Source organism: Mesoplodon mirus (assembly GCF_964341445.2).
Source record: "Mesoplodon mirus genome assembly, chromosome: 7".
Taxonomy (NCBI): domain Eukaryota; kingdom Metazoa; phylum Chordata; class Mammalia; order Artiodactyla; family Ziphiidae; genus Mesoplodon; species Mesoplodon mirus.
Window position 1 is genome coordinate 120,749,771 of NC_138983.1, and position 24,482 is coordinate 120,774,252.

General features: G+C 39.6%; 2 protein-coding genes across 2 annotated transcripts; both read right to left on the reverse strand.

Moving 5' to 3' along the window:
• Positions 1 to 1,733: 1,733 nt before the first annotated feature.
• LOC309807822 (TATA-box-binding protein-like) lies at positions 1,734 to 3,652 on the reverse strand. Its single transcript, XM_082627768.1, has one exon. The coding sequence runs from the start codon at positions 2,891 to 2,893 to the stop codon at positions 1,964 to 1,966; it is 930 nt and encodes a 309-aa protein (XP_082483894.1). The 5' UTR covers positions 2,894 to 3,652; the 3' UTR covers positions 1,734 to 1,963.
• An 11,539-nt stretch (positions 3,653 to 15,191) lies between these two features.
• On the reverse strand, positions 15,192 to 17,170 carry LOC309807638 (TATA-box-binding protein-like). Its single transcript, XM_082627468.1, has one exon. It carries the CDS (start codon positions 16,349 to 16,351, stop codon positions 15,422 to 15,424), a length of 930 nt encoding a protein of 309 aa, XP_082483594.1. The 5' UTR covers positions 16,352 to 17,170; the 3' UTR covers positions 15,192 to 15,421.
• Positions 17,171 to 24,482: the final 7,312 nt, after the last annotated feature.

Consider the following 24,482-nt stretch of genomic DNA (forward strand, 5'->3'; position numbering starts at 1 on the left):
TTATATATGATGTTAGGTACTGACAAAGTTTTATTTTTTTCTGTATGGCTATCCAGTTGTCCCCATATTAGTTATTAAAAAGACCATACCTTCTTCACTGCACTTCAAAGCCATTTTTATTACAAATCAACTAACTGTGTATACTTGGAACTGTTTCTGGGCTCTCTTACATTCCATTGGCCTATTTGTCATTTTTTAAAATCCCATCTTAGCTACAATGGCTTAATTACCTCACTATCTTAATTATGATAATTGTATAAGTCTTAATATCCAGTAGATCAAATCATTTTACCTTGTTTTTCTTCAAGAGGGTCTTAGCTATTTTTGACCCTTTGCATTTCAATATAAATTTTAGGATCAACTTGTCAAGTTCCACAAAAAGATACTGTTAGGATATTGATGGAAATTGCATTGTATTGTCAGATCAACTTTAGAATATGTGTTGTCTCTTATTAATACTAATAATTCATTGGTGTGTGTTCCTGCAATATGAATATTTTATAGGCACATGTTTTAAGTTTATATGTTATATATCTGTCCTATACCCTAGGTATCCAGCGTATTTTTTAACATCTTTATTGGAGTATAATTGCTTTACAATGGTTTGTTAGTTTCTACTTTATATCAAACTGAATCAGCTATACATATACATATATCCCCATATCCCTTCCCTCTTGCGTCTCCCTCCCTCCCACCCTCCCTGTCCCACCCCTCTAGGTGGTCCAAAAGCACCCAGCTGATCTCCCTGTGCTATGCGGCTGCTTCCCACTAGCTATCTATTTTACATGTGGTAGTGTATATATGTCCATGCCACTCTCTCACTTCAGCTCAGCTTACACTTCCCCCTCCCCATATCCTCAAGTCCATTCTCTACATCTGCATCCTTATTCCTGTCCTGCCCCTAGGTTCTTCAGAACCTTTTTTTTTTTTAGATTTCATATATATATATATGTGTTAGCATACAGTATTTGTTTTTCTCTTTCTGACTTACTTCACTCTGTACGACAGACTCTAGGTCCATCCACCTCACTACAAATAACTCAATTTCATTTCTTTTTATGACTGAGTAATATTCCACTGTATGTATGGGCCACATCTTCTTTATCCATTCATCTGTCGATGGACACTTAGGTTGTTTCCAGCTCCGGGCTATTGTAAATAGAGCTGCAACGAACATTGTGGTACATGACTCTTTTTGAATTATGGTTTTCTCAGGGTATATGCCCAGTAGTGGGATTGCTGGGTCGTATGGTAGTTCTATTTTTAGTTTTTTAAGGAACCTCCATACTGTTCTCCATAGTGGCTATATCAATTTACATTCCCACCAGCAGTGAAAGAGGGTTCCCTTTTCTCCACACCCTCTCCAGCATTTCTTTTTTTTTTCACTTTTATAAACAGCATTTATTGTACAGAGTACTCTGAAGGAATAAAAATATGTACAGCCATTTGTTTTCATTAATACATTTCTATTCTGCCCTGCAATACTAAAAAGGCGGAATGTGGCACAAAAATAACCCATAGGAGTTACAAATTAGAAAACAACACTTTTAAAAAAGATTTTTACTTTTCTGGTAGAAATATAAAAACTGTGGTTTATGGGGAAGAAATTAAACAAAGTCCAATGGATTGTTGAGGTGGCTTTAAAAGTTTTGTCCCTTAAACCAACTTGTCAACAACAGTAAGTGCTTAAAATCTAAATATAAATAAACGGGCAGCACTGCCCAAATAGCACAGTTCGAGCAACTTACAGTAACACTTCGGTGTTCTCTGTGCAGAAATAATACCCCCTCCCTGGCATCCCTATGGGGTACACATGCAGGAGAGCTTCACCTCGTGCTGCAACCTACAACCAGACATCCATCCTCTCATCACATGGGGCCGTCCACAACACCACTAATTGTACCAGAAATGATTTGTTTTAATAAAACAAGTGGGTGGGGGAGGCAGGAGTACATGACAGCCATTACGTTGTCTTCCTGAAATCCTTTAGAATAGGGTAGATGTTCTCAAAGGCTTCATAAATTTCTGCTCTGACTTTAGCACCTGTTAATACAACTTTTCCAGAAACAAAAATAAGGAGAACAACTCTCGGTTTGATCATTCTGTAGATTAAACCAGGAAATAACTCTGGTTCATAACTACTGAACTGTTGGTGGGTAAGCACAAGGCCTTCCAACCTTATAGGGAACTTCACGTCACAGCTCCCCACCATGTTCTGAATCTTGAAGTCCAAGAATTTAGCTGGAAAACCCAACTTCTGTACAATCCTGGCATATTTTCTTGCTGCTAGTCTGGACTGTTCTTCACTCTTGGCTCCTGTGCACACCATCTTCCCAGAACTGAATATCAGTGCAGTGGTCCGGGGCTCTCTTATTCTCATGATTACGGCAGCAAACCGCTTGGGATTATATTCAGCATTCCGGGCACGAAGTGCAATGGTCTTTAGGTCAAGTTTACAGCCAAGATTCACTGTGGATACAATATTTTGCAGCTGCGGCACAATCCCAGAGCTCTCCGAGCCTGGCATGGCAGGGGTAATGGGGGTCATGGGAGTCATGGGGGAGGGATACAGGGGAGCGGTGCCCGGCAAGGGTGCGGTCGTAAGAGTCTGTGAGTGGAAAAGCTGTGGTGTCTGGCCGGAGGCCCCCTGGGTTGCCTGCCGGGAGGTCGACTGCTGAACGGCTGCCACTGCCGCCTGCTGCTCCTGCTGCTGCCGCCGCTGCCTTTGCTGTTCTTCCCAAATAGACAGACTGTTGGTGCTCTGAATAGGCTGCGGAGTCAGTCCTGTGCCATACGGCATCATCAGACTAAAGATAGGGATTCCAGGAGCCATGGCACCCTGAGGGGAGGCCAGGCCCTGGGCATAATGTGGGACGCTGTTGTTCTGATCCATGAGGTTCACTTTCTTCTTGGCAAATCAAAAACCTTTGGACTGGGAATCACCTCAGCATTCAGTCTTTTCCTAGAGCATCCCCAGCACACTCTTAGCGACTTCCTCAACTCTCTGGGTTATCTTCACGCACACCAACAAACAGTGATGCTGCTGGAGTCACTGCAGAGACAACTACCGGTCGGCGAAAACGAAGTTAAGCCGCAAACGGCCGCGGCGCCCGCTACTGGCGACCCTTTCTGACTCTACAGAACTCCTGGCTCCCTTTGTTAACGTCACTTCCGCCAGTTCCCTCCAGCATTTCTTGTTTGTAGATTTTCTGACGATGGCCATTCTGACTGGTGTGAGGTGATACCTCATTGTAGTTTTGATTTGCATTTCTCTAATGATTAGTGATGTCGAGCATCCTTTCATGTGTTTGTTGGCAATCTGTATACCTTCTTTGGAGAAATGTCTATGTAGGTTTTCTGCCCATTTTTGGATTGGGTTGTTGTTTTTTTTTTTTTTTTTTTTTTGATATTGAGCTGCATGAGCTGCTTGTAAATTTTGGAGATTAATCTTTTGTCAGTTGCTTCATTTGCAAATATTTTCTCCCATTCTGAGGGTTGTCTTTTCGTGTTGTTTATGGTTTCCTTTGCTGTGCAAAAGCTTTGAAGTTTCATTAGGACCCATTGTTTTTTTTTTTCCATTTTTCTAGGAGGTGGGTCAAAAAGGATCTTGCTGTGATGTATGTCATAGAGTGTTCTGCCTATGTTTTCCTCTAAGAGTTTTATAGTGCCTGGCCTTACATTTAGGTCTTTAATCCATTTTGAGTTTATTTTTGTGTATGGTGTTAGGGAGTGTTCTAATTTCATTCTTTTACATGTAGCCATCCAGTTTTCCCAGCATCACTTATTGAAGAGGCTGTCTTTTCTCTATTGTATATTCTTGCCTCCTTTATCAAAGATAAGGTGACCATATGTGCATGGGTTTATCTCTGGGCTTTCTATCCTGCTCCAATGAACTATATTTCTGTTTTTGTGCCAGTACCATACTGTCTTGATTACTGTAGCTTTGTAGTATAGTCTGAAGTCCAGGAGCCTGATTCAGCATATCTTTTATTGTGATAAAATATACATAACATAAAATGTACCATTTTGGGACTCCCCTGGTGGTGCAGTGGTTAAGAATCCACCTGCCAATGCAGGGGACTCAGGTTCAAGCTCTGGCCCAGGAAGATCCCACATGCCACAGAGCAACTAAGCCCATGAGCCACAACTGCTGAGCCTGTGTGCCACAACTGTGGCCCAATGCAGCTCTAGGTGCACACCTAGAGCCCGTGCTCCACAACAAGAGAAGCCACCACAATGAGAGGCCTATGCACTGTAATGAAGTGTAGCCCCAGCCCGCTGCAACTAGAGAAATCTGTGAATTTTAGGGTGGAATTTTCTATCTCTGCAAAAAACATTATTGGAATTTTGATAAGAATTGCTTTGAATCTGTAGATCACTTTAGCTAGTATTGATATCTTAACAGTATTAAGTTTTCCAATCCGTGAACATAGATGTCTTTCCATTTATGTCTTCTTTAATTTATTTTAACAATGTCTTATAGTTTTTAGTGCACAAATTTTTTGCCTCCTTAGTCGAGATTATTCCTCGACTATTCCTCGAATGTTTTATTCTTCCTGATGCTATTGTAAATGAAATTGTTTTCTTAATTTCCTTTTTGGATTATTCATTGTTAGTGTATAGAAATGCAACTAATTTTTGTGTGTTTGTTGGTTTTATATCCTGCAATGTTGCTGAACTTGTTTATTAGTTCTAATTTATATTTTTGGCGAAATCTTTAGGGTTTTGTATATGTAAGATAATGTCTTTTGTAAATAGAAATAGTTTTACTTGTTTCTTTCCAACTTGGATGCTTTTCTTTTTCTTGCCTAATTGCTCTGGCTAGAACTTGCAATAATATATTGAATAGAAGTGGTAAAAGTGGACATCCCTGTCTTGATCCTAGTCTTAGAGGAAAGGCTTTCAATCTTCACCACTGAGTATGATGTTAGCTGTGGGTTTTTCATATATGGTTGAGGTAATTTCCTGATACCTACAACTGAGTTCATAATCTTCAGTCTCAAATTTGTCAATCTTATATATTTCATATCTTGGTGAATTCCATAGTTTTCTTTTATGTGTCTTAACCACTCTTTCTTATTTTTAATATTACATATTGCATAATAAATTCACACAATTGTCAAAAACAGAAAGCAAGAAATTAGTTTGAATCCCCCTTTGTCATCCTTCCCATTAAAACAGATACCAAGCCCTATAAATTCTATCTCCACATTATGTCTTGATTATGTCCCTCTTTGTTACATCTCTATTGCCTCTGCCATATTCCACTTTCCCATTATTTCTTGCTCTTACCCTTTCGGTTGATGTCTCTATTTTCCATTTTGGTCTGTATTTATCAATCACTATATTGCTCCCAGATTAAGTCTAAAACTGCAGAGTGTATCATGCTACTCTCTTGGTTAAAATCTTTCATTGGCTTTTATAGCCTTCAAAATAAACTTCAAACTCCTTAGCAGGGTTTTCTCTACTTTCTGACTCTTATTCCTCATCTCCCACATTCCCTCTCATATATCTAGTGCTCCAACCAAACATAAATATCAATACCTGCCTGGGCACTTCATGCTGTTCCCCCTTCTAGATGCATTTTCTTCCCTCTTAACCTTGCCAAGTCCTATAAACCATTAAGAATTCAGTCAGACACCCACTAGGATGGCTATAACCAAAAAGATAAATAATTATAACTGTTGGTGAAGATATTGAGAGGTTGGAACCCTCATACACTGCTGGTGGGAATTTTAAATGGGCATCTGGGTTTCCCTGGTGGCGCAGAGGTTAAGAATCTGCCTGCCAATGCAAGGCACCTGGGTTCGAGCCCTGGTCCGGGAAGATCCCACATGCTGCGGGGCAGCTGAGCCCGTGTGCCACAGCTGCTGAGCTTGCGCTCTAGAGCCCGCAAGCCACAACTACTGAAGCCCGCACGCCTAGAGCCCGTGCTCCTCAACAAGAGAAGCCACTGCAGTGAAGCCTGGGCACCGCAACGAAGAGTGGCCCCCGCTGGCCACAACTAGAGAAGGCCCGCGCACAGCAACAAAGACCCAACACAGCCAAAAACAAATAAAAACAAAATACATTAATTTGTTTAAAAATGGGCAGCTGCCTTGGAAAATAGTCTGACAGTACCTCAAAAGGCTAGATGGAAAGTTACCATATAATCCAGCAATTCCACTCCTAGATATATAGTCAAGAGAAATGAAAACATATGTCCACACAAAAACTAGTACATGAATTTTCATAGCAGTATTATTCATAATAGACAAAAAGTGGAAGTAACTCAAATGTCCATAAATTGATGAATGGGTAAATAAAAGGCAGTAGATCCATGTAAAGGAATATTATTTGGCAATAGAAAGGAGTGAAGTACTGATACATGCAACCATATGGCGGATACTTTAAAACATTCTGCTAAGTGAAAGAAGCTAGTCACATAGGGCCACGTATTGTATGATTCCACTTAAACGTCCAAAATAGGCAAATACATAGAGACAGAATGTAGATTAGAGGTTGCCTAGGGCTGAGGGGTGGGCATTGGAGGGTGATAACTAATGGGTATAAGTTAGCATCTTGGCTAATTATATGTCCTAAAATTGACTTTGGTGATGGATGTACAACTCTGTGAATATAAATAAAACCATTAAATTGTACACTTTCAATGGGTAAATAGTATAGTAATGAATGATATCTCAATAAAGCTGTTAAAAAAATTTGGTCAGGAGTAACCATCTCCAGGATTCCTTCTATGTCCAGGGTAGGTAAGCCCCTTAAGTGTCCCCATAACAGACATTTTGAGTGGACATCGTAGAAACTTGAAATCTACGTCTTTTTACTTGCCTGTTCTTCTGCTCAATTTTTAATTGTGTTAGGGCAAAAAAGCATGTCTTATTTTTGTAGCTAGCACATGGTAGGCACTCAAATAATTGTTGAATGAATAGTCATTGTAAGGGACTTCCCTGGTGGCACAGTGGTTAAGAATCCGCCTGCCAATGCAGGGGACACTGGTTCGAGCCCTGGTCCAGGAAGATCCCACATGCCACAGAGCAGCTAAGCCCATGCTCCACAGCTACTGAGCCCGTGCTCTAGAGCCCATGAGCCACAACTGCTGAAGCCCACATGCCTAGAGCCCGTGCTCCGCAACAAGAGAAGCCACTTCAATGAGAAGCCTGTGCACCGCAACAAAGAGTAGCCCCCGTTCGCCACAACTAGAGAGTCCATGCACAGCAACGAAGACCCAACGCAGTCAAAAAATAAATAAATTAATTAAAATATATATACATTAAAAAACTAGTCATTGTAATCTTCAGAGCAAAGATCAAATCCAGTGCAATATTCAAATAAAATGTGAGGTATTAAATAGAATAGGATTTTTCTAATCATGAAAATATGTATCATTCCCAAACCATTAGGCAAAACATCCATTTGGTTTCTAAATGTTACATCTTATTGAAATTATATGTATGTACTCTACACACATTTCCCAGATTTATTCTTTAAAAAAATGATAGTTTAAAAAAAGGTAAAGCACTTCTTAGCACAGTGCATACCTAATAGTAAGTGCTTAATAAATGTTAGCTCATATTAAAAAACATAATAAATGCTAATTAAAATTGCCTCAACAAACTTCTGGCATAATTCAGACATAGGGAATGAAGTAGAATTATGGAAGAGCTAGCTATAAAGCTAAAGAAAAATCCCTCAAATATGCTAGACTAGAAAAGTCCTATACTAATAGCAGTGAACAAATAGCTATAGCAAAGCATGTGATCTGGAAAAGAATAACAACAAAAAACTAGTCTAACTTGGGGATGGTAATAATAAACAAAAAAGGTGACCCTTCACATTCTGAACAAATTTGTCAAAAACATAAATATCATACTCTAATAGACAAAGTGTGATTCATTTAAGATCAAATCATTAAGATTATGTCTGCTTGAGAAATCTGGTAATTCACTAAAATGATTAAAGCTGACACATGGTTTCCAGAGCATTCTTCAGTTTTTTACACTACTTAATTCAGCCTCAATCAGTTAAGGTGTTTTTGCATACCAGTAACATAAAACCCTCATCAAAAAAAGATTAAACAAAAATGAGATGTAATAAGACATTGTGAAGTAAGGAAGCTCTAAAGTTGACCAGTTAAGCAGTTCAATGACCCATCAAGGTCTCGGAGTCTTACCATCTTCTTGCTCAACCATCATCAGTATATAATGGAGGCTCCCTCATGGTTTCAAGATGCCTACAGCAATCTGAGTATCACATTCTCATGTTCCAACATGCAGAGGAAGAAAAAAATCAATCTCTCTCTCTGTCTCTGTCTCTCTCTTTCTCGCTGTCTCTCTCCCTCTCCCTCTTCCCCCCCTCCTTCTCTCTTTTTTGGCAAGTCTTTTTAAAGGTAAAAAGCCTTTCTAGAAGCATCTATAGCAAATTTCCATCCTGTCTCATTTATCATAATTCGGTTGTAGCCCTTTCAAGACTAATCCCTACAGAAGGAGGGGAATTTCCATGATCGATTTAGACCAATTCTGACTGGAGCTTGGGGGATCCCTTCACTTTCCTGAAGCACATGGCTAGGAAGAATATGGTGGATACCTAAACCAATCTGGGGTGCTGTTGGCAAGACTGAAGGTGGTAAATAGGTTACTTAGGCAGCCAACAATGTCTGCTACACAGCCATAAAAATTGGCTCTAAGTTTAGAGAAATCTGACTTCTGGCTAGATCACAGCATTTCAGACTATTAGGAAGTTGTTTTTTAAGAGAAAACATTTTGAACATGTATAGATTTGCAATGTATATTGTCCTAGCTCCACACCCCTGCAACACAAAAGCTTTCAACAGTTGTTTCACATGTCATATTTTAAAAGCATGGCCAATCCCCAAACTGTAGGTTTTGTGAAGGAAAGAGTCCTTGTGAGAAATCAGAAATCAGCTGGAAGAGGGTGCAGGAAAAATAAGAGTGGTCTCTAAACATTTATACCAGGGCTATTTTTCATTAATTGAATCAGAAGTTTGTCTAGACTCACAAAAGTGAAATAGAGGTGTTTTTGTAGAGCAGTATGTCTTTGTTTAAGCTAAATAATATAATCACTTATTGATCTGTTGTTATTCACTGTAATTCTTAAACATTTAAAAACAAAAACCATATGATATCACTTATATGTGGAATCTAAAATATGACACACCAATAAATAAGTAATAAAAAGGGACTTTCCTGGTGGTCCAGTGGTTAAAACTCCATGCTTCCAATGCAGGGGGTGCAGGTTTGATCCCTGGTCGGGGAACTAAGATCCTACATGCCGCGTGGTGCGGCCAAAAAAAAAACTAAACTAAACTAAACTAAACTAAAATATGACACAAATGAATATACCTATGAAACAGAAACAGACACACAGACATAGAGAACAGACTTGTGGTTGCCTGGGTGGGGGGGATGGGGGAGGAAAGGATTGGGAGTTTGGGATTAGCAGATACAAACTATTATATATAAGATGGATAAACAACAAGGTTCTACCATATAGCACAGGGAACTATATTCAATATCCTGTGATGAACCATAATGGAAAAGAATATGAAAAAATATATATACATGTGGATAACTGAGTCACTTTGCTGAAGAGCAGAAATTAACACAACATTGTATAATAAGTCAACTATACTTCAATAAAATTTAAAAAATAAAAAAATAAGGGACTTCCCTGGTGGTCCAGTGGGTAAAAATCCACACTCCCAATGCAGGGCGCCCGGGTTCCAATCCTGGTTGGGGAACTAGATCCCACATGCATGCCACAACTAAGAGCCCACATGCTGCAACTAAAGACCCCACGTGCCACAACTAAGACCCAGAGTGGCTTAAATAAATAAATATTTAAAAATAAATAAAATACAAAAGTTAACCTTTTTAAATTGTGGGTCAATGGATTGTATATTTCCCAGTCTTAGTTTTAATAGGTGTTTACTGGCTAATTAAGGTACTACACCTGAGAGGCTTGTTTGGCGGTAATTACCTGTCCTATTGTGATAATCACCTGTCCACCTTGTGAATCAGCTGAAGGCAATGCTTATCAGTAGCAAAATGTCAAAGTTGAGGACACCATCTCCTCCCTGGTGACATGATTAATTTCAGAGATGCACTAAGGCCTTTTATGCATTGTCATCCAGACCTCATTCAGATTTGTTATTGGAACTGAGGGCCAAAATCAAAGAGGGAGGAGAGGAACTAATATTTCTTGAACTCTGCTAAGGGCTTTACCTCCTTTTTCTCCTTAATTTACTCCTTACAACTAGTGTACAAATCAGTACCCCTTGTTATAAATGGAAGACCTAAAGACCATAAAGCTTAAGTGACTTGCTAAATTTATCCCATAAGTAAATGCTGGAAACAGTCATTCTGACTCTAATATCCCTGGAGTCCCCTAAATCATATGTGATGATTATTACAAAATATTCAAACACAAGACAGTTATCTGTTGCTGAATGATATTTATTAGCTTAATAATTTGGGCCTGCCCTTAGCATTAATAAGCTTCAGCACTAGTCACAAGATTTTCATTCACTGGTGGGGAAATTCTCTTGTTTTAAAAAATGCAGTTAGAGAAAGGGCATCTACTTCTTGGGGGCTGCAGTGACAGCAGGTTTCTCTTCACGGGTGATGGGAATGGTGCGCTCAGGGCCGGAGACCTGTTTCCTTGGTCCATTCACAGTGAGGATGCCATCAGATGACAGGGATGAAGTAATGGTGAGAGGGTCCACATCAGCTGGGATCCGGTATTTCCGGTGGAACTCCCGGGAGATGAAGCCGTGTTCATCCTAATCCAAGAGAATAAGGAAAGAGGTAGAGAGATAAGAACAGGAAATAGCATCACTTGCCTGGAACTCAGACATCGTCCTTCCCCTTAGGTGTGGCCAAATGCATGGCAACCTGAGAGAAAGCTAAATAGCTGTTCTGTTTCGGACTAAGATGAAATTGCCTAGGTGGTCACTCCTACCAATGAGAGTCTGAGAAGTCTGAACAGCCAAAACTTCATAGCTCTCTAAACCCTCAGACATGGACATGTTCAGGGGTATGTCCTAGAGGGTTAGATCAATGTTTTTTGGGCCTACAGGATTTGGAATATCATCTGGCTTTTAAGATTTGAGTCCCTGAGGAAACCCAGAAATTGTCCTGACTCTTCAGGAATGTTCCAGAAGGTTCCAGACCAATAGACCTAATAATAACAACAACAACAATAAAGACTCCCTCCAGGGAGGCTCTGATCTAAAGTTCAATCATACAAGCAAAACTGAAATATACTGTTTGGTGCACAAGTTTCTGAGTTGGGAATTCCCTGGCAGTCCAGTGGCAAGGACTCCCCACTTTCACTGCCTTCGGTAGGAAGCAAATACATTGAAAAACTCTCCCAGAAAGTAATGAAAAGCTATTCCATTCTTTAGAATTTGGCTCAAGAATTCTGACCCTAACCGTTACACCTGCTGAATCTCAAGCATTTATCCAGACAGGCTCTCAACTCATTTCCACATGGGTCTAGGGTATTAGGAGGTGAGTAGAGCTCTGAAGCTTAGGCAAAGCAAGTAGTTCAGCATTAAGATGGGCTAATGAGAAGTGAATTCCAAAACATCTGAAAGAAAAGTCTCAAATTCAAGGGCCTTCGGAGTGCATGCAGTTAATGACTTATATAAAGCAATCAGATGTCTGACAACCACTACTCCTAAATCAGTGGTCTTCAACCTTGACTAACTGTACATTAGAATCCCCTAGGGAGCTTTGAAAAATCCTGATTTAACTGACCTGGGATATGCCTGAGCATTGGGATTTTTTTTTTTTTTTTTTGCGGTACGCGGGCCTCTCACTGCTGTGGCCTCTCCCGTTGTGGAGCACAGGCTCCGGACGTGCAGGCTCAGTGGCCATGGCTCACGGGCCCAGCCGCTCCGCGGCATGTGGGATCTTCCCAGACCGGGGCACGAACCCGTGTCCCCTGCATCGGCAGGCGGACTCTCAACCACTGCGCCACCAGGGAAGCCCTGGACTATTCTTTTTAATTCTTATATTCTCAGGACCTAACTCAGTGCTTGGAACATAGAAGGAACACAAATAAAAGTAAATTGAATGAATGAATAAGTGAATGGATGAGTGAATGATTTCTCTGTTTTCTCAATTTTGACAGGATTCACTGTCTATACCCTCACTGTCTATTCCCTCAGAAATAAGAATGAGATTGGTTACTAAGACTCCTTCTCTTTTCTCTTCCCTCAGGGTATAAGCGAGAGCCTCACTGGTTCCCAGGACATCAACCTGAGCTGGTTCCTCCTCCATACAAATGCAAAGAAAAGTCAACTTACATGAGTAGCTATTCAGAGCCTCAAATTGAGCATCACTCTGTGTGTGTGTGGAATCCTAATAACTGCCAATTTCAGAATCTATGATTCTAAGAAAGAATAAGAAGTTTCATTTTTCCAGTGTAGAATGTAGGAAGGAGCACATTCTAAGAACAACTAAGAATTTAGCTGACTGTAGCACAATTTCACTCTCTGAATAAATAAAGCACAAAAAATATTCTCTATTCCTTTTTTTTTAAACGAAAATTTAAATGTCAAATTTAAGTTAATTATTTCTACTCTTAGGTCTACATTACGGGTGTTGTAGGAAGGCATTAATAAGAATTATTTCTCTCAAATCTACAGCCACTCTGCTTTTCCCTGCCTTCCATCAGGGGCGGAACTGCAGAATCCATCATGACTTAGAACACATTTGGCTAGATGCTTTCTGGATGTGAGCCTGGTAGTCACGGTCAGAGAGTTTACATTTACTGTGACCTTAATAAAGATATCCCCTCTTAAGAACTAGAAAAAGAAAAATAACTTTTTATTATTATAGAAGATTTAAAACATACAAAAGTAGACAGAATAGTATAAAGAACTCCCATGTACCATTACCCACCTTCAACAATGGTTATTACCAATCTTATCTATCCCTATCTACTTTCTCTATTTTTAAATTTTTCTCAGAAATTATATTATTTCATCTATAAATATTTCAGTTTATATCTAAAAAAGATAAGGATGGTCCATTTTTTACTCCCCCACAAAAGTCACCGAAGAAAAGTTGATCAAACAAAACTGAGTTATTTATGAAGCCTTTGGCAAGGAAGAACCTCAACTTTACACAGTCTTGTTAATGATTGAAAAGGGTCATGTTAGGGTAGGGTATTTTTAGGAATTTGGGATGACTCCGCTGCTTTAAGATGGGTCTTTCATTGTGGGGAACTGGCAGCGATTGAGAAAAGGTTGTGAATAGTTTAGGGTTGGTGAACACTGGGAGACAATAGTCTTAACATGACTAAACATCAGTATTTTCCAATCTTTTTGCTCTCCTGTTTAAGGTAACAATATAATATTTGGGAGATATCTCCCATATATTACCTCCCAAACCTTCATTATTTTATGTCATGGGTATAAATACGGAATTTATGTTATATATGATGTTAGGTACTGACAAAGTTTTATTTTTTTCTGTATGGCTATCCAGTTGTCCCCATATTAGTTATTAAAAAGACCATACCTTCTTCACTGCACTTCAAAGCCATTTTTATTACAAATCAACTAACTGTGTATACTTGGAACTGTTTCTGGGCTCTCTTACATTCCATTGGCCTATTTGTCATTTTTTAAAATCCCATCTTAGCTACAATGGCTTAATTACCTCACTATCTTAATTATGATAATTGTATAAGTCTTAATATCCAGTAGATCAAATCATTTTACCTTGTTTTTCTTCAAGAGGGTCTTAGCTATTTTTGACCCTTTGCATTTCAATATAAATTTTAGGATCAACTTGTCAAGTTCCACAAAAAGATACTGTTAGGATATTGATGGAAATTGCATTGTATTGTCAGATCAACTTTAGAATATGTGTTGTCTCTTATTAATACTAATAATTCATTGGTGTGTGTTCCTGCAATATGAATATTTTATAGGCACATGTTTTAAGTTTATATGTTATATATCTGTCCTATACCCTAGGTATCCAGCGTATTTTTTAACATCTTTATTGGAGTATAATTGCTTTACAATGGTTTGTTAGTTTCTACTTTATATCAAACTGAATCAGCTATACATATACATATATCCCCATATCCCTTCCCTCTTGCGTCTCCCTCCCTCCCACCCTCCCTGTCCCACCCCTCTAGGTGGTCCAAAAGCACCCAGCTGATCTCCCTGTGCTATGCGGCTGCTTCCCACTAGCTATCTATTTTACATGTGGTAGTGTATATATGTCCATGCCACTCTCTCACTTCAGCTCAGCTTACACTTCCCCCTCCCCATATCCTCAAGTCCATTCTCTACATCTGCATCCTTATTCCTGTCCTGCCCCTAGGTTCTTCAGAACCTTTTTTTTTTTTAGATTTCATATATATATATATGTGTTAGCATACAGTATTTGTTTTTCTCTTTCTGACTTACTTCACTCTGTACGACAGACTCTAGGTCCATCCACCTCACTACAAATAACTCAATTTCATTTCTTTTTATGACTGAGTAATATTCCACTGTATGTATGGGCCACATCTTCTTTATCCATTCATCTGTCGATGGACACTTAGGTTGTTTCCAGCTCCGGGCTATTGTAAATAGAGCTGCAACGAACATTGTGGTACATGACTCTTTTTGAATTATGGTTTTCTCAGGGTATATGCCCAGTAGTGGGATTGCTGGGTCGTATGGTAGTTCTATTTTTAGTTTTTTAAGGAACCTCCATACTGTTCTCCATAGTGGCTATATCAATTTACATTCCCACCAGCAGTGAAAGAGGGTTCCCTTTTCTCCACACCCTCTCCAGCATTTCTTTTTTTTTTCACTTTTATAAACAGCATTTATTGTACAGAGTACTCTGAAGGAATAAAAATATGTACAGCCATTTGTTTTCATTAATACATTTCTATTCTGCCCTGCAATACTAAAAAGGCGGAATGTGGCACAAAAATAACCCATAGGAGTTACAAATTAGAAAACAACACTTTTAAAAAAGATTTTTACTTTTCTGGTAGAAATATAAAAACTGTGGTTTATGGGGAAGAAATTAAACAAAGTCCAATGGATTGTTGAGGTGGCTTTAAAAGTTTTGTCCCTTAAACCAACTTGTCAACAACAGTAAGTGCTTAAAATCTAAATATAAATAAACGGGCAGCACTGCCCAAATAGCACAGTTCGAGCAACTTACAGTAACACTTCGGTGTTCTCTGTGCAGAAATAATACCCCCTCCCTGGCATCCCTATGGGGTACACATGCAGGAGAGCTTCACCTCGTGCTGCAACCTACAACCAGACATCCATCCTCTCATCACATGGGGCCGTCCACAACACCACTAATTGTACCAGAAATGATTTGTTTTAATAAAACAAGTGGGTGGGGGAGGCAGGAGTACATGACAGCCATTACGTTGTCTTCCTGAAATCCTTTAGAATAGGGTAGATGTTCTCAAAGGCTTCATAAATTTCTGCTCTGACTTTAGCACCTGTTAATACAACTTTTCCAGAAACAAAAATAAGGAGAACAACTCTCGGTTTGATCATTCTGTAGATTAAACCAGGAAATAACTCTGGTTCATAACTACTGAACTGTTGGTGGGTAAGCACAAGGCCTTCCAACCTTATAGGGAACTTCACGTCACAGCTCCCCACCATGTTCTGAATCTTGAAGTCCAAGAATTTAGCTGGAAAACCCAACTTCTGTACAATCCTGGCATATTTTCTTGCTGCTAGTCTGGACTGTTCTTCACTCTTGGCTCCTGTGCACACCATCTTCCCAGAACTGAATATCAGTGCAGTGGTCCGGGGCTCTCTTATTCTCATGATTACGGCAGCAAACCGCTTGGGATTATATTCAGCATTCCGGGCACGAAGTGCAATGGTCTTTAGGTCAAGTTTACAGCCAAGATTCACTGTGGATACAATATTTTGCAGCTGCGGCACAATCCCAGAGCTCTCCGAGCCTGGCATGGCAGGGGTAATGGGGGTCATGGGAGTCATGGGGGAGGGATACAGGGGAGCGGTGCCCGGCAAGGGTGCGGTCGTAAGAGTCTGTGAGTGGAAAAGCTGTGGTGTCTGGCCGGAGGCCCCCTGGGTTGCCTGCCGGGAGGTCGACTGCTGAACGGCTGCCACTGCCGCCTGCTGCTCCTGCTGCTGCCGCCGCTGCCTTTGCTGTTCTTCCCAAATAGACAGACTGTTGGTGCTCTGAATAGGCTGCGGAGTCAGTCCTGTGCCATACGGCATCATCAGACTAAAGATAGGGATTCCAGGAGCCATGGCACCCTGAGGGGAGGCCAGGCCCTGGGCATAATGTGGGACGCTGTTGTTCTGATCCATGAGGTTCACTTTCTTCTTGGCAAATCAAAAACCTTTGGACTGGGAATCACCTCAGCATTCAGTCTTTTCCTAGAGCATCCCCAGCACACTCTTAGCGACTTCCTCAACTCTCTGGGTTATCTTCACGCACACCAACAAACAGTGATGCTGCTGGAGTCACTGCAGAGACAACTACCGGTCGGCGAAAACGAAGTTAAGCCGCAAACGGCCGCGGCGCCCGCTACTGGCGACCCTTTCTGACTCTACAGAACTCCTGGCTCCCTTTGTTAACGTCACTTCCGCCAGTTCCCTCCAGCATTTCTTGTTTGTAGATTTTCTGACGATGGCCATTCTGACTGGTGTGAGGTGATACCTCATTGTAGTTTTGATTTGCATTTCTCTAATGATTAGTGATGTCGAGCATCCTTTCATGTGTTTGTTGGCAATCTGTATACCTTCTTTGGAGAAATGTCTATGTAGGTTTTCTGCCCATTTTTGGATTGGGTTGTTGTTTTTTTTTTTTTTTTTTTTTGATATTGAGCTGCATGAGCTGCTTGTAAATTTTGGAGATTAATCTTTTGTCAGTTGCTTCATTTGCAAATATTTTCTCCCATTCTGAGGGTTGTCTTTTCGTGTTGTTTATGGTTTCCTTTGCTGTGCAAAAGCTTTGAAGTTTCATTAGGACCCATTGTTTTTTTTTTTCCATTTTTCTAGGAGGTGGGTCAAAAAGGATCTTGCTGTGATGTATGTCATAGAGTGTTCTGCCTATGTTTTCCTCTAAGAGTTTTATAGTGCCTGGCCTTACATTTAGGTCTTTAATCCATTTTGAGTTTATTTTTGTGTATGGTGTTAGGGAGTGTTCTAATTTCATTCTTTTACATGTAGCCATCCAGTTTTCCCAGCATCACTTATTGAAGAGGCTGTCTTTTCTCTATTGTATATTCTTGCCTCCTTTATCAAAGATAAGGTGACCATATGTGCATGGGTTTATCTCTGGGCTTTCTATCCTGCTCCAATGAACTATATTTCTGTTTTTGTGCCAGTACCATACTGTCTTGATTACTGTAGCTTTGTAGTATAGTCTGAAGTCCAGGAGCCTGATTCAGCATATCTTTTATTGTGATAAAATATACATAACATAAAATGTACCATTTTGGGACTCCCCTGGTGGTGCAGTGGTTAAGAATCCACCTGCCAATGCAGGGGACTCAGGTTCAAGCTCTGGCCCAGGAAGATCCCACATGCCACAGAGCAACTAAGCCCATGAGCCACAACTGCTGAGCCTGTGTGCCACAACTGTGGCCCAATGCAGCTCTAGGTGCACACCTAGAGCCCGTGCTCCACAACAAGAGAAGCCACCACAATGAGAGGCCTATGCACTGTAATGAAGTGTAGCCCCAGCCCGCTGCAACTAGAGAAATCTGTGAATTTTAGGGTGGAATTTTCTATCTCTGCAAAAAACATTATTGGAATTTTGATAAGAATTGCTTTGAATCTGTAGATCACTTTAGCTAGTATTGATATCTTAACAGTATTAAGTTTTCCAATCCGTGAACATAGATGTCTTTCCATTTATGTCTTCTTTAATTTATTTTAACAATGTCTTATAGTTTTTAGTGCACAAATTTTTTGCCTCCTTAGTCGAGATTATTCCTCGACTATTCCTCGAATGTTTTATTCTTCCTGATGCTATTGTAAATGAAATTGTTTTCTTAATTTCCTTTTTGGATTATTCATTGTTAGTGTATAGAAATGCAACTAATTTTTGTGTGTTTGTTGGTTTTATATCCTGCAATGTTGCTGAACTTGTTTATTAGTTCTAATTTATATTTTTGGCGAAATCTTTAGGGTTTTGTATATGTAAGATAATGTCTTTTGTAAATAGAAATAGTTTTACTTGTTTCTTTCCAACTTGGATGCTTTTCTTTTTCTTGCCTAATTGCTCTGGCTAGAACTTGCAATAATATATTGAATAGAAGTGGTAAAAGTGGACATCCCTGTCTTGATCCTAGTCTTAGAGGAAAGGCTTTCAATCTTCACCACTGAGTATGATGTTAGCTGTGGGTTTTTCATATATGGTTGAGGTAATTTCCTGATACCTACAACTGAGTTCATAATCTTCAGTCTCAAATTTGTCAATCTTATATATTTCATATCTTGGTGAATTCCATAGTTTTCTTTTATGTGTCTTAACCACTCTTTCTTATTTTTAATATTACATATTGCATAATAAATTCACACAATTGTCAAAAACAGAAAGCAAGAAATTAGTTTGAATCCCCCTTTGTCATCCTTCCCATTAAAACAGATACCAAGCCCTATAAATTCTATCTCCACATTATGTCTTGATTATGTCCCTCTTTGTTACATCTCTATTGCCTCTGCCATATTCCACTTTCCCATTATTTCTTGCTCTTACCCTTTCGGTTGATGTCTCTATTTTCCATTTTGGTCTGTATTTATCAATCACTATATTGCTCCCAGATTAAGTCTAAAACTGCAGAGTGTATCATGCTACTCTCTTGGTTAAAATCTTTCATTGGCTTTTATAGCCTTCAAAATAAACTTCAAACTCCTTAGCAGGGTTTTCTCTACTTTCTGACTCTTATTCCTCATCTCCCACATTCCCTCTCATATATCTAGTGCTCCAACCAAACATAAATATCAATACCTGCCTGGGCACTTCATGCTGTTCCCCCTTCTAGATGCATTTTCTTCCCTCTTAACCTTGCCAAGTCCTATAAACCATTAAGAATTCAGTCAGACACCCACTAGGATGGCTATAACCAAAAAGATAAATAATTATAACTGTTGGTGAAGATATTGAGAGGTTGGAACCCTCATACACTGCTGGTGGGAATTTTAAATGGGCATCTGGGTTTCCCTGGTGGCGCAGAGGTTAAGAATCTGCCTGCCAATGCAAGGCACCTGGGTTCGAGCCCTGGTCCGGGAAGATCCCACATGCTGCGGGGCAGCTGAGCCCGTGTGCCACAGCTGCTGAGCTTGCGCTCTAGAGCCCGCAAGCCACAACTACTGAAGCCCGCACGCCTAGAGCCCGTGCTCCTCAACAAGAGAAGCCACTGCAGTGAAGCCTGGGCACCGCAACGAAGAGTGGCCCCCGCTGGCCACAACTAGAGAAGGCCCGCGCACAGCAACAAAGACCCAACACAGCCAAAAACAAATAAAAACAAAATACATTAATTTGTTTAAAAATGGGCAGCTGCCTTGGAAAATAGTCTGACAGTACCTCAAAAGGCTAGATGGAAAGTTACCATATAATCCAGCAATTCCACTCCTAGATATATAGTCAAGAGAAATGAAAACATATGTCCACACAAAAACTAGTACATGAATTTTCATAGCAGTATTATTCATAATAGACAAAAAGTGGAAGTAACTCAAATGTCCATAAATTGATGAATGGGTAAATAAAAGGCAGTAGATCCATGTAAAGGAATATTATTTGGCAATAGAAAGGAGTGAAGTACTGATACATGCAACCATATGGCGGATACTTTAAAACATTCTGCTAAGTGAAAGAAGCTAGTCACATAGGGCCACGTATTGTATGATTCCACTTAAACGTCCAAAATAGGCAAATACATAGAGACAGAATGTAGATTAGAGGTTGCCTAGGGCTGAGGGGTGGGCATTGGAGGGTGATAACTAATGGGTATAAGTTAGCATCTTGGCTAATTATATGTCCTAAAATTGACTTTGGTGATGGATGTACAACTCTGTGAATATAAATAAAACCATTAAATTGTACACTTTCAATGGGTAAATAGTATAGTAATGAATGATATCTCAATAAAGCTGTTAAAAAAATTTGGTCAGGAGTAACCATCTCCAGGATTCCTTCTATGTCCAGGGTAGGTAAGCCCCTTAAGTGTCCCCATAACAGACATTTTGAGTGGACATCGTAGAAACTTGAAATCTACGTCTTTTTACTTGCCTGTTCTTCTGCTCAATTTTTAATTGTGTTAGGGCAAAAAAGCATGTCTTATTTTTGTAGCTAGCACATGGTAGGCACTCAAATAATTGTTGAATGAATAGTCATTGTAAGGGACTTCCCTGGTGGCACAGTGGTTAAGAATCCGCCTGCCAATGCAGGGGACACTGGTTCGAGCCCTGGTCCAGGAAGATCCCACATGCCACAGAGCAGCTAAGCCCATGCTCCACAGCTACTGAGCCCGTGCTCTAGAGCCCATGAGCCACAACTGCTGAAGCCCACATGCCTAGAGCCCGTGCTCCGCAACAAGAGAAGCCACTTCAATGAGAAGCCTGTGCACCGCAACAAAGAGTAGCCCCCGTTCGCCACAACTAGAGAGTCCATGCACAGCAACGAAGACCCAACGCAGTCAAAAAATAAATAAATTAATTAAAATATATATACATTAAAAAACTAGTCATTGTAATCTTCAGAGCAAAGATCAAATCCAGTGCAATATTCAAATAAAATGTGAGGTATTAAATAGAATAGGATTTTTCTAATCATGAAAATATGTATCATTCCCAAACCATTAGGCAAAACATCCATTTGGTTTCTAAATGTTACATCTTATTGAAATTATATGTATGTACTCTACACACATTTCCCAGATTTATTCTTTAAAAAAATGATAGTTTAAAAAAAGGTAAAGCACTTCTTAGCACAGTGCATACCTAATAGTAAGTGCTTAATAAATGTTAGCTCATATTAAAAAACATAATAAATGCTAATTAAAATTGCCTCAACAAACTTCTGGCATAATTCAGACATAGGGAATGAAGTAGAATTATGGAAGAGCTAGCTATAAAGCTAAAGAAAAATCCCTCAAATATGCTAGACTAGAAAAGTCCTATACTAATAGCAGTGAACAAATAGCTATAGCAAAGCATGTGATCTGGAAAAGAATAACAACAAAAAACTAGTCTAACTTGGGGATGGTAATAATAAACAAAAAAGGTGACCCTTCACATTCTGAACAAATTTGTCAAAAACATAAATATCATACTCTAATAGACAAAGTGTGATTCATTTAAGATCAAATCATTAAGATTATGTCTGCTTGAGAAATCTGGTAATTCACTAAAATGATTAAAGCTGACACATGGTTTCCAGAGCATTCTTCAGTTTTTTACACTACTTAATTCAGCCTCAATCAGTTAAGGTGTTTTTGCATACCAGTAACATAAAACCCTCATCAAAAAAAGATTAAACAAAAATGAGATGTAATAAGACATTGTGAAGTAAGGAAGCTCTAAAGTTGACCAGTTAAGCAGTTCAATGACCCATCAAGGTCTCGGAGTCTTACCATCTTCTTGCTCAACCATCATCAGTATATAATGGAGGCTCCCTCATGGTTTCAAGATGCCTACAGCAATCTGAGTATCACATTCTCATGTTCCAACATGCAGAGGAAGAAAAAAATCAATCTCTCTCTCTGTCTCTGTCTCTCTCTTTCTCGCTGTCTCTCTCCCTCTCCCTCTTCCCCCCCTCCTTCTCTCTTTTTTGGCAAGTCTTTTTAAAGGTAAAAAGCCTTTCTAGAAGCATCTATAGCAAATTTCCATCCTGTCTCATTTATCATAATTCGGTTGTAGCCCTTTCAAGACTAATCCCTACAGAAGGAGGGGAATTTCCATGATCGATTTAGACCAATTCTGACTGGAGCTTGGGGGATCCCTTCACTTTCCTGAAGCACATGGCTAGGAAGAATATGGTGGATACCTAAACCAATCTGGGGTGCTGTTGGCAAGACTGAAGGTGGTAAATAGGTTACTTAGGCAGCCAACAATGTCTGCTACACAGCCATAAAAATTGGCTCTAAGTTTAGAGAAATCTGACTTCTGGCTAGATCACAGCATTTCAGACTATTAGGAAGTTGTTTTTTAAGAGAAAACATTTTGAACATGTATAGATTTGCAATGTATATTGTCCTAGCTCCACACCCCTGCAACACAAAAGCTTTCAACAGTTGTTTCACATGTCATATTTTAAAAGCATGGCCAATCCCCAAACTGTAGGTTTTGTGAAGGAAAGAGTCCTTGTGAGAAATCAGAAATCAGCTGGAAGAGGGTGCAGGAAAAATAAGAGTGGTCTCTAAACATTTATACCAGGGCTATTTTTCATTAATTGAATCAGAAGTTTGTCTAGACTCACAAAAGTGAAATAGAGGTGTTTTTGTAGAGCAGTATGTCTTTGTTTAAGCTAAATAATATAATCACTTATTGATCTGTTGTTATTCACTGTAATTCTTAAACATTTAAAAACAAAAACCATATGATATCACTTATATGTGGAATCTAAAATATGACACACCAATAAATAAGTAATAAAAAGGGACTTTCCTGGTGGTCCAGTGGTTAAAACTCCATGCTTCCAATGCAGGGGGTGCAGGTTTGATCCCTGGTCGGGGAACTAAGATCCTACATGCCGCGTGGTGCGGCCAAAAAAAAAACTAAACTAAACTAAACTAAACTAAAATATGACACAAATGAATATACCTATGAAACAGAAACAGACACACAGACATAGAGAACAGACTTGTGGTTGCCTGGGTGGGGGGGATGGGGGAGGAAAGGATTGGGAGTTTGGGATTAGCAGATACAAACTATTATATATAAGATGGATAAACAACAAGGTTCTACCATATAGCACAGGGAACTATATTCAATATCCTGTGATGAACCATAATGGAAAAGAATATGAAAAAATATATATACATGTGGATAACTGAGTCACTTTGCTGAAGAGCAGAAATTAACACAACATTGTATAATAAGTCAACTATACTTCAATAAAATTTAAAAAATAAAAAAATAAGGGACTTCCCTGGTGGTCCAGTGGGTAAAAATCCACACTCCCAATGCAGGGCGCCCGGGTTCCAATCCTGGTTGGGGAACTAGATCCCACATGCATGCCACAACTAAGAGCCCACATGCTGCAACTAAAGACCCCACGTGCCACAACTAAGACCCAGAGTGGCTTAAATAAATAAATATTTAAAAATAAATAAAATACAAAAGTTAACCTTTTTAAATTGTGGGTCAATGGATTGTATATTTCCCAGTCTTAGTTTTAATAGGTGTTTACTGGCTAATTAAGGTACTACACCTGAGAGGCTTGTTTGGCGGTAATTACCTGTCCTATTGTGATAATCACCTGTCCACCTTGTGAATCAGCTGAAGGCAATGCTTATCAGTAGCAAAATGTCAAAGTTGAGGACACCATCTCCTCCCTGGTGACATGATTAATTTCAGAGATGCACTAAGGCCTTTTATGCATTGTCATCCAGACCTCATTCAGATTTGTTATTGGAACTGAGGGCCAAAATCAAAGAGGGAGGAGAGGAACTAATATTTCTTGAACTCTGCTAAGGGCTTTACCTCCTTTTTCTCCTTAATTTACTCCTTACAACTAGTGTACAAATCAGTACCCCTTGTTATAAATGGAAGACCTAAAGACCATAAAGCTTAAGTGACTTGCTAAATTTATCCCATAAGTAAATGCTGGAAACAGTCATTCTGACTCTAATATCCCTGGAGTCCCCTAAATCATATGTGATGATTATTACAAAATATTCAAACACAAGACAGTTATCTGTTGCTGAATGATATTTATTAGCTTAATAATTTGGGCCTGCCCTTAGCATTAATAAGCTTCAGCACTAGTCACAAGATTTTCATTCACTGGTGGGGAAATTCTCTTGTTTTAAAAAATGCAGTTAGAGAAAGGGCATCTACTTCTTGGGGGCTGCAGTGACAGCAGGTTTCTCTTCACGGGTGATGGGAATGGTGCGCTCAGGGCCGGAGACCTGTTTCCTTGGTCCATTCACAGTGAGGATGCCATCAGATGACAGGGATGAAGTAATGGTGAGAGGGTCCACATCAGCTGGGATCCGGTATTTCCGGTGGAACTCCCGGGAGATGAAGCCGTGTTCATCCTAATCCAAGAGAATAAGGAAAGAGGTAGAGAGATAAGAACAGGAAATAGCATCACTTGCCTGGAACTCAGACATCGTCCTTCCCCTTAGGTGTGGCCAAATGCATGGCAACCTGAGAGAAAGCTAAATAGCTGTTCTGTTTCGGACTAAGATGAAATTGCCTAGGTGGTCACTCCTACCAATGAGAGTCTGAGAAGTCTGAACAGCCAAAACTTCATAGCTCTCTA